The 11,603-nt window shown below is 52.8% G+C and overlaps 6 protein-coding genes across 6 annotated transcripts; 1 reads left to right on the plus strand and 5 right to left on the minus strand.

Annotated features, from left to right (window-relative positions):
• Positions 1-2: 2 nt before the first annotated feature.
• HMPREF1541_06681 (uncharacterized protein) lies at positions 3-2,378 on the minus strand (the record flags this gene model as incomplete). The annotated part of the gene is made up of 1 exon (XM_008721011.1): positions 3-2,378. One exon carries the CDS (start codon positions 2,376-2,378, stop codon positions 3-5), a length of 2,376 nt encoding a protein of 791 aa, XP_008719233.1.
• Positions 2,379-2,772: 394 nt separating this feature from the next.
• HMPREF1541_06682 (uncharacterized protein) lies at positions 2,773-3,735 on the minus strand (the record flags this gene model as incomplete). Its single annotated transcript, XM_008721012.1, has 3 exons — positions 2,773-3,193; positions 3,246-3,340; positions 3,406-3,735. The coding sequence occupies 3 exons, from the start codon at positions 3,733-3,735 to the stop codon at positions 2,773-2,775; spliced, it is 846 nt and encodes a 281-aa protein (XP_008719234.1).
• A 379-nt stretch (positions 3,736-4,114) lies between these two features.
• On the minus strand, positions 4,115-8,413 carry HMPREF1541_06683 (uncharacterized protein; the record flags this gene model as incomplete). Its single annotated transcript, XM_008721013.1, has 4 exons — positions 4,115-7,165; positions 7,212-7,468; positions 7,519-7,925; positions 7,974-8,413. The coding sequence occupies 4 exons, from the start codon at positions 8,411-8,413 to the stop codon at positions 4,115-4,117; spliced, it is 4,155 nt and encodes a 1,384-aa protein (XP_008719235.1).
• Positions 8,414-8,579: 166 nt separating this feature from the next.
• On the minus strand, positions 8,580-9,047 carry HMPREF1541_06684 (uncharacterized protein; the record flags this gene model as incomplete). Its single annotated transcript, XM_008721014.1, has 1 exon — positions 8,580-9,047. One exon carries the CDS (start codon positions 9,045-9,047, stop codon positions 8,580-8,582), a length of 468 nt encoding a protein of 155 aa, XP_008719236.1.
• A 557-nt stretch (positions 9,048-9,604) lies between these two features.
• HMPREF1541_06685 (uncharacterized protein) lies at positions 9,605-10,680 on the plus strand (the record flags this gene model as incomplete). Its single annotated transcript, XM_008721015.1, has 2 exons — positions 9,605-10,342; positions 10,393-10,680. The coding sequence occupies 2 exons, from the start codon at positions 9,605-9,607 to the stop codon at positions 10,678-10,680; spliced, it is 1,026 nt and encodes a 341-aa protein (XP_008719237.1).
• Positions 10,681-10,696: 16 nt separating this feature from the next.
• On the minus strand, positions 10,697-11,377 carry HMPREF1541_06686 (uncharacterized protein; the record flags this gene model as incomplete). The annotated part of the gene is made up of 1 exon (XM_008721016.1): positions 10,697-11,377. The coding sequence occupies one exon, from the start codon at positions 11,375-11,377 to the stop codon at positions 10,697-10,699; it is 681 nt and encodes a 226-aa protein (XP_008719238.1).
• Positions 11,378-11,603: the final 226 nt, after the last annotated feature.

An 11,603-nucleotide genomic window follows, 5' to 3' on the forward strand; every position in this document is an offset into this window, starting at 1 on the left:
CCTTACTCCATGGCCACATCGCTGCCCTCGCCTTCACCCTCCACATCTGCTTCCATGCCATCTCCATCATCCTGCATTGGGGTGTCGCCCATTTCCTCATCACCATCACTTCTCTCTGCGAGCAGGTCCAACTCGATCTGGGCGTCCATCTCCCTTTTAGTCTTTGGACCAGTCTCAGCCGTCCTGGAAATCAGTGGCGCCGAGGTTCTGTAAGCACCCTTGTAGTCCTCGCTGTCATCGTGAACCAAGCCAGGCCGGTAGGATTTGGGTCGACCTGCGCGCCTCATGCTGGCGTTGTAGGTATGGATATCCCGGTCGCCATCCCAGACCTCGAGGCGCCGCCTGATACGCTTGGTGGCTTTGAGCCAGGACTCGACTTCTTCGCCCCAGTCTTCGGACTCGTAGGTGCTGACATCTCGCACAACCTCATCAGGTGCGATGTAGACTCGGCCGATAATACCACCTAGCCCTGTTGAGGCGATACCATCGCCCTCTTCCTCAGAGTCATAAGTCGCTTCAAGATCTTGGACTCTACGCGCCGTTCGGAGAATCATACGCGTCTGCTCCCTGGCTTGTGCTGCCTGAGCCATCATTTGTTTTCGTCTCTGCCGGAGAGCCCACTCGATTCGCTTCTGTTTGTGCTCCTCAAGCTCACGCTGATAGCCAGTCCGTGCCCTGGACTTCCCCGGTGCGGCAGCCGAAGTACCTAGCGAGCCCTCAGCCTTGGACTGACCGTACTGACTCAGAACACTCTGGGTTCCTGGCTGTAGCGGTTGAGGGGTTGCTCTGAGCTCCGGAGTACCGGCACCTCGTTTTCTACCAGAACTAGGGGCACCGACTCCTTTGGACCTCGACGGAGTGTTCTTTCCGCGTACTCGCTTGTAACGTCCTCGTCCAGGGTGGGGGTCATGCATTTCGAAGTCGTCGTCGATGCTATCGGCTTGAGCGCCCAGCGCCGAATTCATGGCCATGACGTTCTCGCCTGGCGCTGGACTTCGACCAAGGCCAGGACTCGCCCTAGAGTCTAGATCGGACATGATGGTGCTGTCATCTTCACCAAATATGGCAGCATTCTTCTTCAGACGTTTCACAGACTTGTTCTCCGGGTTGCTTGGGTCGGCCATAGTGAGCGGCGGCTCATTGGCAACCTGCTCCATGATGCGCTTCCGCTCTTTAGTCATCTTCTCCGCAAATTCGAGCTCTTCGGGGGGATCGAAGTTCTCTGCATCTCCTTCTTCAGGAGTGATGTGATCGAGAGTCGGGACGATAGTAGCGAGGACTTCCGGATCATTTGGATCGTCATCCGGGTGGTAAGACCCCGCTCCGAAAGGATTCCCCAGGCCATCTTCCTTTTGAAAGCCACTCTCGAGGTAATACCACATCAGCCACAAGAAAGCACGAGCGCGGCTTTTCGAGGAGATGGTGGATCGCATCGTCAGATCGAAGAAGTCAACCTTGTCAAGGAAGTGCTCCTCACTGATACGAGGGGCGAACTGCGAAATGACGAAGATCAGGTTGACGGCGTTGGTTCTCGGTACTTTTCGGCGATGCAGAGCTTGAATAGATCGTGGGTGTTCATCGTCTTCGCTTGCGCCCTTCAGAATTGACTTCAGTCGTGGTGCATCTTGCAACGATTTATAGTCTTTTTGCGACTTGTATGCCTGGAGCGAGGGAATCGAGTGATAGGTTCGTAGTTGAGCACGCATCTCCGGGAAGAAGTTGAGTGTCGTGTTCATCCTGCCTACATTGACCAAGAGACAAATCATGGCCATGTTCTGCGCAGCTTGTCTATCGATTTGCAGGCGGTCTTTGAGAATCTTGCTGGTCTTACTGCTTTGGACTAGACAATCGATGTAGATGTCGGCGAAGTTGCATCCTGTCTTACCATCGCTGTAGCGGGTGAAGACGGGGGTTTTGTCTTCGATTACGAGACGAAGGAACTCGTACTGTATCTCCTTCCGCCATAGGGGAGTTCCGTCTTCTTTCTTGATGTGTCTGATCTTGCTGCCAGAGTAGACAGATCCAACAGTGCCGTTTGCCTGGCGTCGATAGCCTACAGCTGTGCCGACGGTGCGGGTTGGATCCGGTGTACCTTCGGCCTTCTTGCTGCTCTTTGCGACGGAGACGACGCTACCTTCATCTTCGGTGGCCTCAGGTGGCCCATCGTGCAGCAAGGATGGACCTCGCTTCTTGCGCGACTGGGAAGCTGAGCCAGGTGTCTTTCGTTTGCGGGGTACTTTTGCGCCCGGAGTGAGGACAGAGACTTCAACGGTAGACTGATCGTCTTGCTCGATTTCTGTTGGCTGCGGTTGCGCACCATCGTCAATAGTATCTCCTCCGCTCGAAGCTGGAGGTGAGGATTCTCGAGGGGTCGCCATGGCAGACGATGATGATGATGCTGATGCTAATGCTGATGGATGTGGTGATTAGGAAAGAACAACCATGTTTGTACAAAGGTGATTTTACAGTGACCAGTTATGAAGCCACGAAGAGAGGTTCACTGTCGCGCCATGGGACATCCTTCCTCGGTTCGTCTTTCACCCCAGCCGCAGTCGCGCTCCCTGCACTTTCCTTTCTTGGCGTGTCGTAAATAGGGGAGTTTTGTTACGCATCTATCCAGATCTACCAGGCAGTGAATTCTGAATCCTATTCACGCAACTACTCATCAGCTTCTCGCTGTCTAGATCACCTTTAAGCATTGGGGTACACAAGTCTTCAACTTCCTCACAGTCACCATGATTTGGAGAGCAACTCATCCGAAACAACACCACCTTAGCCCTCCCAACCATCGACGTCCGTGCTCGTACTCAGCTCCTCATGCCTGGTGTAGTTCGCGCGATACTGGTCCAATTTGTTCATGACAGCTTTGTACGCATCCCCGCCGACCACAATGCGTAGCGGCGTGTCCTTGCCCATGCACGCAAACTCGTACATGGCCACGGCAGCTTTCGCAGGGTCGCCCTGCTGCGTACCGTGGCGCTTCGTCATGCTCTCCTTTGCATTCAGATGGTCGTACTCGGGCAGCTTTCGGTCCGCAAAGGCCATGCTACGTCCCGCCCAGTCGGTTCTGAATCCTCCAGGCTCGATGATGTTGAAATAGATGTTCCACTCAGGCTTCAGCTCGTGGGACACAGCCTCAGTGAAACCTTCCACTGCCCATTTGCTGGCGCAGTAGGCCGAGAAAAAGGGCACGCTGTAACTAAATGTCAGATGATGCCCACATTAGAGTCGTAGGTTATACGTACCCTCGTTGGCCGCCAATGGAAGTAACCTGTTGGATGACGCCGCCTGAGGGTGAATTCTTTCGTAGCTCCTCTAGCGCAACCCGAGTCACATCGATCTGATGAATTGGTCAGAGCAATATCCTCATATATCAAACTGGCATCATCATCATTTCAAACATACCAGACCAAAGAAATTGACCTCCATCTGCTTTCGAATCTGCTCATCGGTGTACTCCTCAAAGCATCCAGCCAGGCCGTAGCCAGCATTATTCACAACGACATCGATTCTGCCAAACTTCTTCCGAGCCTGGTCAAAAGCATCCTTGATGGACGACTTGTCGCCCACATCAAGCCGGACCAAGATGTAGTTCTTATCTGTGGCGCCCTTGAACTTGAGCTTGGAGAGATCACGGGCGGTGGCAACGACGTAGTCACCCTCAGACAGGACATGGTTGACGTAGTCGGAGCCAAAGCCGCTGGAGGTGCCGGTGATCAAGAATACTCGAGGCATGGTGAGGATTTGTGAGTGTAGATGGGTTGTTACGGGATTGTGAGAGAGCCTTGAGTAGCACCGCAGCGGGCTGCCACCGCTGCTTATATCTACTGCTGCCGAGGGATGAGTTGCTCGAGTCTACGTCATGTTGTTGCCACCGTAGCATTTCAGAATCTACAAATTCTAGACCTGCGCCGTATCCAAAGTCTATGCTAGATAGTCTTTTGGATTGTTCGAGGGCCGTGAAACCAAAGGGGCGGGATGCGGCATCGCCGCATCCCAACGCTCAAAGGCATCCTTTATCTCCGGGAGCTTTTGGCGCCTTGCTTGGCGACTAGGTCTATGAATACAGCTTGTATCTGCGATCGAAGAGAATCGAACCGTGCCTCTGCATGCTTTACTCGGTGCTAGGCGCCAGCACCTCACGAAGCATTCCTCCTCTTACCATCAGCTCGGCGAAAGGCCCCTCCTCAGCCACACTTCCTCCCTCGAGCAATACCACTCTATCCGCGAACTCCATCATCTCTCGCGCATGTGTGATCACCAGTATAGTCATGCTTTCTTCGCCAGTACCGTGACGAGACTCGCGCAGTATGGTCCGTAAACTTGATCGAATTAGGTCAGCGCTCTCCGCGTCGAGAGCCGAAGTCACTTCATCGAGGACCAGTATCCTGGGGCGTCTGACAAGAGCACGAGCAAGTGTGATGCGCTGTGCTTGTCCGCCAGAGACGCCAAGTCCACCTTCGCCAATGACCGTGTCATACTGAAGCGGCAATGAGAGGATGAAGTCGTGGATCGCGGCCTGCGTCGCAGCCCAGTTGACGTTCTGAATAGTTGCCAGCCTAGTGTGGGCTTCCAGACCGTAGCAAATGTTTTCCCATACAGTGCCTGGGAAAACGACGGGGTGCTGAGGCACGACTGCCACCTTCGTGCGAAGGGTTGAAAGCTCAAGTGAGCGCATGTCTTGTCCGAAGATGGTTATTGAAGGCCCAACACCAGGATCTCCCACACTAGTTCGGTACAAGCCCGATAGTAGGTACGCGATGGTGCTTTTACCGCTTCCCGAGCGCCCAGCAATGGCAACGCACTCACCATGTTTGATCGACAAGGTCAAATTACTTAAAGTGGGCATCATCGATCTGGACGGGTAGGCGAAGGTAAGACTGTTGAAGCAAATTGCCATGGACAAACTGCCAGAGGGCTCTCGCAGTCGATCTTGGCCGCCATGCTCGTGCTCGTTCTTTAGTGCAAGTCGAGTCAGCCGAATAAGTCTTGTTGCCGAATCAACTGCAGCTGCAGTTTGGGGGATGATCCCAAATATGACATTTGCTGGACCAGACGCGAGGATGAGCAAACAAATCGATGTGATGATCGGAGCAACTCCAAGATCATAACTTGAAGCTAGTCGAATAGCATACCAGAGTATGACCGCAATGGTGAAAGTGATGGTGCTTTCGGAGAGTCCATAGAGCAAGCCTGTATATAAGGCGCGCAGACGACCGGTCGCAAAAGCCGATTTCGTCGCCCGGGAATACTTTCGATGAAAATACGATTCGAGGGTCAGGGACCTCACAGTGCGAATGTCTGTAAAGGTCTCAACGAAGACCTTACCAACAGCTTCAGCTGCAGTATTGACACGGCCCTCCCATACTTCAGATATCACGTTGAAGCCCTTTGCTAAACCGTAGATGACCGGCGTAGCTGCCAGGCCGACCAGAGTCAGTCTCCAGCATGAGACAAACGACCATATGATAGCGACGCACAACATAAGAACCACGCTGATCGTCAGTGACACAAAGCGACAGAGCAGCGCTCGCATCTCTTCTGCATCACGGTCTAAGACCAGAGAGAGGCTAGACGCCGAATTGCTGTCATGTTCGAACCAGGGCTTCGGCTGTTCCATGACCCGCCGTACAGCTTCAGCTCGCAGTCGACCTACCCAGCGACGAGCGGCGCCTTCAAGCATATAATGGGCGATGAAAGCTGTTGCAGCGTCCGTGAAACCGACCACGAGCTGTACCATGGCCCATTTCGTTGACGCTTGTTTGTAGCCTTCCTGCTGGTAGAATATGGCAAACATCTTGCTCATAATGTACGCAAGCAGTGACGGTAGAGCAGCACGGCAACAAACAGCTGAAAGTCCGGTCAGAAGTTTGATGCGATGACTTCGGTCCAGGCTCGACCAGAGTGTCCCGAGAATCGACTGGAGTGACATCTGCGGGGATTTGTCCTCTACGAGACTGAAGGTAGGTCCACCAAACCTGGCACGAAATTGAGCTTTGGACTTCTCTAGCACACGTGGAGACGGCAGAGGTCTGGTGTTCCCTGGCCTGGGCCGAGCAACTTCAGACGCGCGGTTCGGAGCGAGACTCAGAGGTCTAAGAGCAATTTCAGTTCCCCCGACATTTCTCTGCTCGGTCTGTTCCGGCAGTGGCAAGGCCTCGTCACAAGGATTCACCACACTGATAAACTGCGAGTGCCGGTATGCTGCATGGTTCGAGCTTCGGCTTAGGGTAGGTTGATCCTGAAAAGCCGAAGCAATCCGGGCAGCGCCGAGAAGGGCTTTGGGGGATAGCAGGTAGTCTCCAACATCGAGACCACGGAGTTGTTCTTCGAACGATGCGCGGAGCATGTTGCCATCTTTCCTCCAGCGCAAATTCGGTGGTCGATTGGGAGGCCGGCTCCTGCTTGTAACATCACCTTTAGCTATGGGTTGAACTTTGTCCAATGCTGGAGCTGTTGTTGTGTTCAAAGGATCACGATATGTCCGTGCAGCGTTACATACTTCACTCCGAGGTCCTTTTCGTATGATATGGCCATGGTCCATAATGTAGACGAAGTCTTGATCGCGTATCTGTGTCAGATCGTGGGTAATAATAATTGAAGTCAAACCATCTCTCCACTTCCGGATTCCGTCGATAACACTGACTCTGCTCGCATTGTCTAGAGCACTGGTAGATTCGTCGAGTATGAGTATTGGTGTATCTCTTAGACGTGCTCTTGCGATCGCGACACGTTGGCTTTGTCCGCCTGATAGCGCAGAGCCGCCCACACCGACCTGTGTATCCATGCCGTACGGCAGCTCAGCAATAGTGTCTTCTAATGCTGCAAGTCTGACACAGTCATCGATCTCAACAGCTTTGACGCGTTCATGATAGCGGTGGCCCAAAGCAATATTGACTCGGAGTGTTTCATCAAAGAGAGACGTCCCCTGCTGCACACAAGTGATGTTGTTTCTCAGCCAACTGGTATCAAGGTCCTCAAGGTCATGACCGTCAATAGAGATGGTTCCCGTGAGAGGAAAATAAAATCGCATGATAAGATTGCTTAAGGTGCTTTTTCCAGATCCAGACTTGCCGACGATGAACGTAGTTCGACCAGCACAAAAGTCAAAGTCTGATTTGAATAGAACTAGCTGATCTGGTCGAGAAGGGTATGCAAATGAGACCTAGTAGGGTCACTAGATGATACCCAGATCATCTTAGCTCACTCACCTGTCGCAACTTGATATGACCCTCGCACAGCACTGGTGAAGCACCATCGATCTTGCGATGGAGGAGACGCCCCTTCTCAACTGTATCGATGAGGGCACGCACAGCGCTTGCAGCAGCATGCCCTTTAACAAGAACAATGACATGTGGGAACACGCTTTGAAAGCCCTGAACCGACATGAACGTCGCCCATATCGCAGTCGTGACCTGCCCAGTAGAATAGTCGCCATCATGGACCAACTTGTTGCCGTACCAGAAACCTATGCCAGTAAATCAGCGCCAGCCAACGGGTCCGATGATCTGAACGCACCGAGCAAGAACATGACGAAGAAGAAGAACCCGAGAGAGCCTGTTTGAAGAGCTACGATGTTCGCTTGTTTCAAGGAATAGGTGGCTGCTTTGCGAATTACGGCAACATATCGCGTAGTCTCAATTGACTGGGCGTTGAAACATTTGACTAGCGCGATGTTGATGAAAGCATTGTGAGCAATCTTAGTCGCTTCGGCGAGGAAATGATCCTGGGATGCAATATGACGTTGGAGACCTCGACCAAGTAGATAAAGAGCTGCTCCAGAAACAGGAACGATGGCTAGCACGGTCAAGGTCACTTTCCAGCTGTGATAGATGGCGATGCCAAACGCCACGAGTCCTTGGATCATACCCTGCAAGAGGAAGCTGAAGGGCTGCGAAGTGCCGAGTTGCATCTCCCGGATTTGGCTGTCACAAAGTCAGTCCCCTTCTGACACGAGGAGTTTGAAGAATTACGATTGAAGCCGGGTCAATAGGGACGCAACACCATGTTCTCTCATTTCGAACCATTCCAGGTCTTTTTTCAAGAGGCTTCGAAAGAGCTCTTCACGAACGGCTTTGGCTTGCAGCTCGCCAAAGACTACCCAAGTCGTAAACATCCCTGCATTGGTGAGAAGTGTACAGAAGCCGAGTCCAATAAAGCCATAGAAGCTAGGATTCGTTCGTTTGTGGAGGGTGTCAGACTCTATCAGCCCGCCGCCAAATTGTGTGAGACCATCGGCAAAATTTCCGATGAAGATCGCGACAACAGGCTGGACAAGAGCAGAACACACTGCAAAGAAGACTGCTAGGCATAGCACCCACAAGTGATCCGTCTGAGTGAAGCTGAATATCGCAGTCCACCGGGTAGCGTCCCTTGGTTTGCGTCCGAGAGATGCTCCCGTTACCCACGACATCACCTAGGTTTTCGAGGGTGCAAGTACGGGTAGCAGCCCGGGCACGGATCGTAGGAGACGCGCAAGATTGTATTAGCAGCTGATGACCTGTAAGGTGCTTTGAGCCTTTGTTGAGCCGTGTGTGAAGGTGGAATGTGGCCAAGGCGTTGTTGAAGACGCGGTGTTGTCACTTCTTGGACTCGGCCTGTGCTTTCTCGTAAACCCAGTCGTTGAGTCCAGCCCGGTTTCTCGCGATCTCGACGGCGTAGAACTGCATTCGAACAGCAAAGATAGTTTCTTTCTCGCCATACTCGGTCTTTGCACTCTTGCGCAGCATGGAACCGAAATTGTAGTCCTCGACCTTATCTTTGCCTTCTGCATAAGCCATGCAGAACTTCCGCCACCGCTCCTTACCCGCCTTGCTCTTCATCTTGTCCTCGTCGATCTCCTCAGCCGGGTCAAACTCGGGGAAATCTTTCTTGAAATGCTCATAAATCTCATCGTCCAACCGGGTGAGTCTCAGCTTAGAGCCGGGCATTTTCTCGAGGATAGACCAGTAGACTGTCATATGATGGACAGCCTTGACAGCAAATTGCTGCTCCATCTCCTCATTGTTGCCGGCGGATTCGGCGTCAAATGGTGCTTGTGACGCCATGTTGATCAGCTTCAAAGATCTTATGGGCGTCGTCTGCTCCTGTCTGTCCAGTCGAACTCTCGTCTTTGCTGTATGATGTCGCGCGATGGACAGGAACGGACAGAGAGAGGCAGAATATCCTCGAGGGTTGGCGACGTCAGTCTTGGCAAGTCTAAGGTGTGGAGTGGAGTTGCTGCAGGGAATCTTCAAACTGCGTGTCTCCTCATTACTGGCATCACACTGCAGCTGTTTCTTTCTGACATGTGACTCGACTGTCGCTGAAGCACTGCGATGAAGACACAAGTGCAAGCCTGAGGTGCTGCATTCCCCACTCTCTTACAGTAATACATTGGCGGCCACTCGCCCTCTCGTTCCTTCGGTCTTGTTCCTCCAAAACCGTTCAACAGCCTCCTCACACGGTCTCCCTCATACACTGTACACTTTCGCTGTGTCTGAGCGTTGTGTATAACAGAAGCTGCATACCCTTACCAAGGCAACACGGCACTGTCGGTCGCTGAAGCTGCTATAATTGTATTTCACAAGGCTACGACCGAGCATCACCTTTCTCCGGCTACAAAATGGAGATGCCCTTGCACCGTCCAGTACCACGGCGGCCATTCGACATAACCCCTGCTTCTGAAGAATCCTCTCGTCCATCTTCTCCTCAGCCCGAGCCAAACAGCCCCGACCTTTTGAGCAGTCGCAATGACCTTTCACCCCAGAAAACACGGTCCATTCTAAATCTAACTTCGTCTACGCTGTTTGGCATTTATTCCGGGACATCTGACGGCGGGAATTATGAGCCTGGTTCTACTCCGTGGGGCACTGGCGCACAGACACCAAGTCACCGCAAGAGCCTGGATGGCTATACCCCAGAGGAGCCTCAGATCACTTGGTCGGGAGGAAATCGGCCACAGTCAATGGGCAGACATCGCACCCGAAGGGTAGGCTTCAGGGGATACTACCTTCCGCTTGCATTGCAGACAGCCCTGCTTTTTGCTTTCGGGGTAGGCTATGGCTCTATTGTTACGCATCTACACAAGACTCGGCAAATCACGCCTGTACCGGTTCCTGGCGCCGAGCTAAGTTCAAGCTATTATCATCTAGCATGGGGCCTGTTTGGCATCCTGGTGGGAAACGGGCTGCCTCTACTTGACGAGTGGTTGAATGATTCCGTCGTGACTGATAGCACGCAGCCGCGTCATCATCGCTCGAACTCGGGGACCTCTGATCACGATCGAGAAGATAGCATTGGCCCAATCTGGTACTCGGCGGTCAGGAGCGTGGGTGCATTCGTAGGCATTGCTTTTGCAGTTGTGAGTACACTCATCCAAGCTTGGACCCGTTTGTCTGACCTTTCCATTAGCGCAAGCTCCCATGGCAGTCTACACTGCAGGTCTCGTCGACCTTGGCACTGGCCAATCCTGTATTGTGGTATCTGATCGACAGGTCCATGCCAGGGTTCGCCTTCTCTACTACGTTGGCCATAGTCGGCACAGTATTTCTGTCGATCATGAGCCCCAACTTCGTCCCAGTCCCAGCAATCCACCAAGCGGTAGCATCTGAGCAGGTGGGCGTCTACATGTGGTTGGCAAGCATTCTATTTTGCTCAACGCTCTGCTTCGGAGCGATTGGTCGCAAGCTTCAGCTATAGATATAATATCAAGTGTCTAGAAGGCACGATTCACTCCACTCCATGTTGGGTCCTCTAGATGAGATCGCAAAAGAACACCTGGCCAAGATGCAGCTGGTGCTTTGTCGGGATTTGCGACTGCTTGCGCGACAACGGCGTCACCCAGGTATTTCTCGATATCCACACGAGGAATTTCCGCCACAATCTCATTGAAGTATTCGTCCGCACCATGTTCGACTCTACTGCGTGGCCGAAAGTCGAGCAGAACCCCCAGGCGCACTAACCTTGTGAAAGGGTCGATTCGCTCGGCGATACCAGGTGAGGTGTGCAGCGCGACGGCGGTCCAGACTTGGTGTGCGTCTGCCTTGCTGACACTCTGAGACTCCAAAAAAGAGACAGCAGCATCAGCTCCACAACATTCAAACCTTTCCGGTCCATTATGGCGATCAGTAGCCCCTAGATCATGGCAGATACAGGAGACAAAGAGTAAGTCCAGCTGATGTTCGTCGCTGGCCAATGAGCTGTTTTCCTTCTCCGCCAGCCATTTGGCAAAGATGAAGACTCTGAGACTGTGGTTTAGGATCGGTTGTGGGAGACTATGTTGAGCAAGGTCGAATGCTCGCTGTGACAATGGTGTGGTTGGCACAAATCTGGCTACCCACTCGCGGATGGTGTCAGCCGCGGCGTGGGACGGGGACCCTGCTTGGGATGCTTCCATTGCCGAGAGGGATGAAACACTTGTGACGCTGGCTGGTTATGTTGCACGAATGAGGCAAGAGGACAACATACTTCCACCTTGATATCTCACAGTCTAGAGGGACAGGCACTGCCCCTGCAAAGGCGCCTTGTGACCAGTCGCGTCATTCGACCCATTTTGGCGAGTACTGAGGATGCTTTTCAGGAGACCAACCATAGCATAGGAACAACTATTGCATAGCTGCCAG

The sequence above is a fragment of the Cyphellophora europaea genome, assembly GCF_000365145.1.
Source record: "Cyphellophora europaea CBS 101466 unplaced genomic scaffold supercont1.6, whole genome shotgun sequence".
Taxonomy (NCBI): Eukaryota; Fungi; Ascomycota; class Eurotiomycetes; order Chaetothyriales; family Cyphellophoraceae; genus Cyphellophora; species Cyphellophora europaea.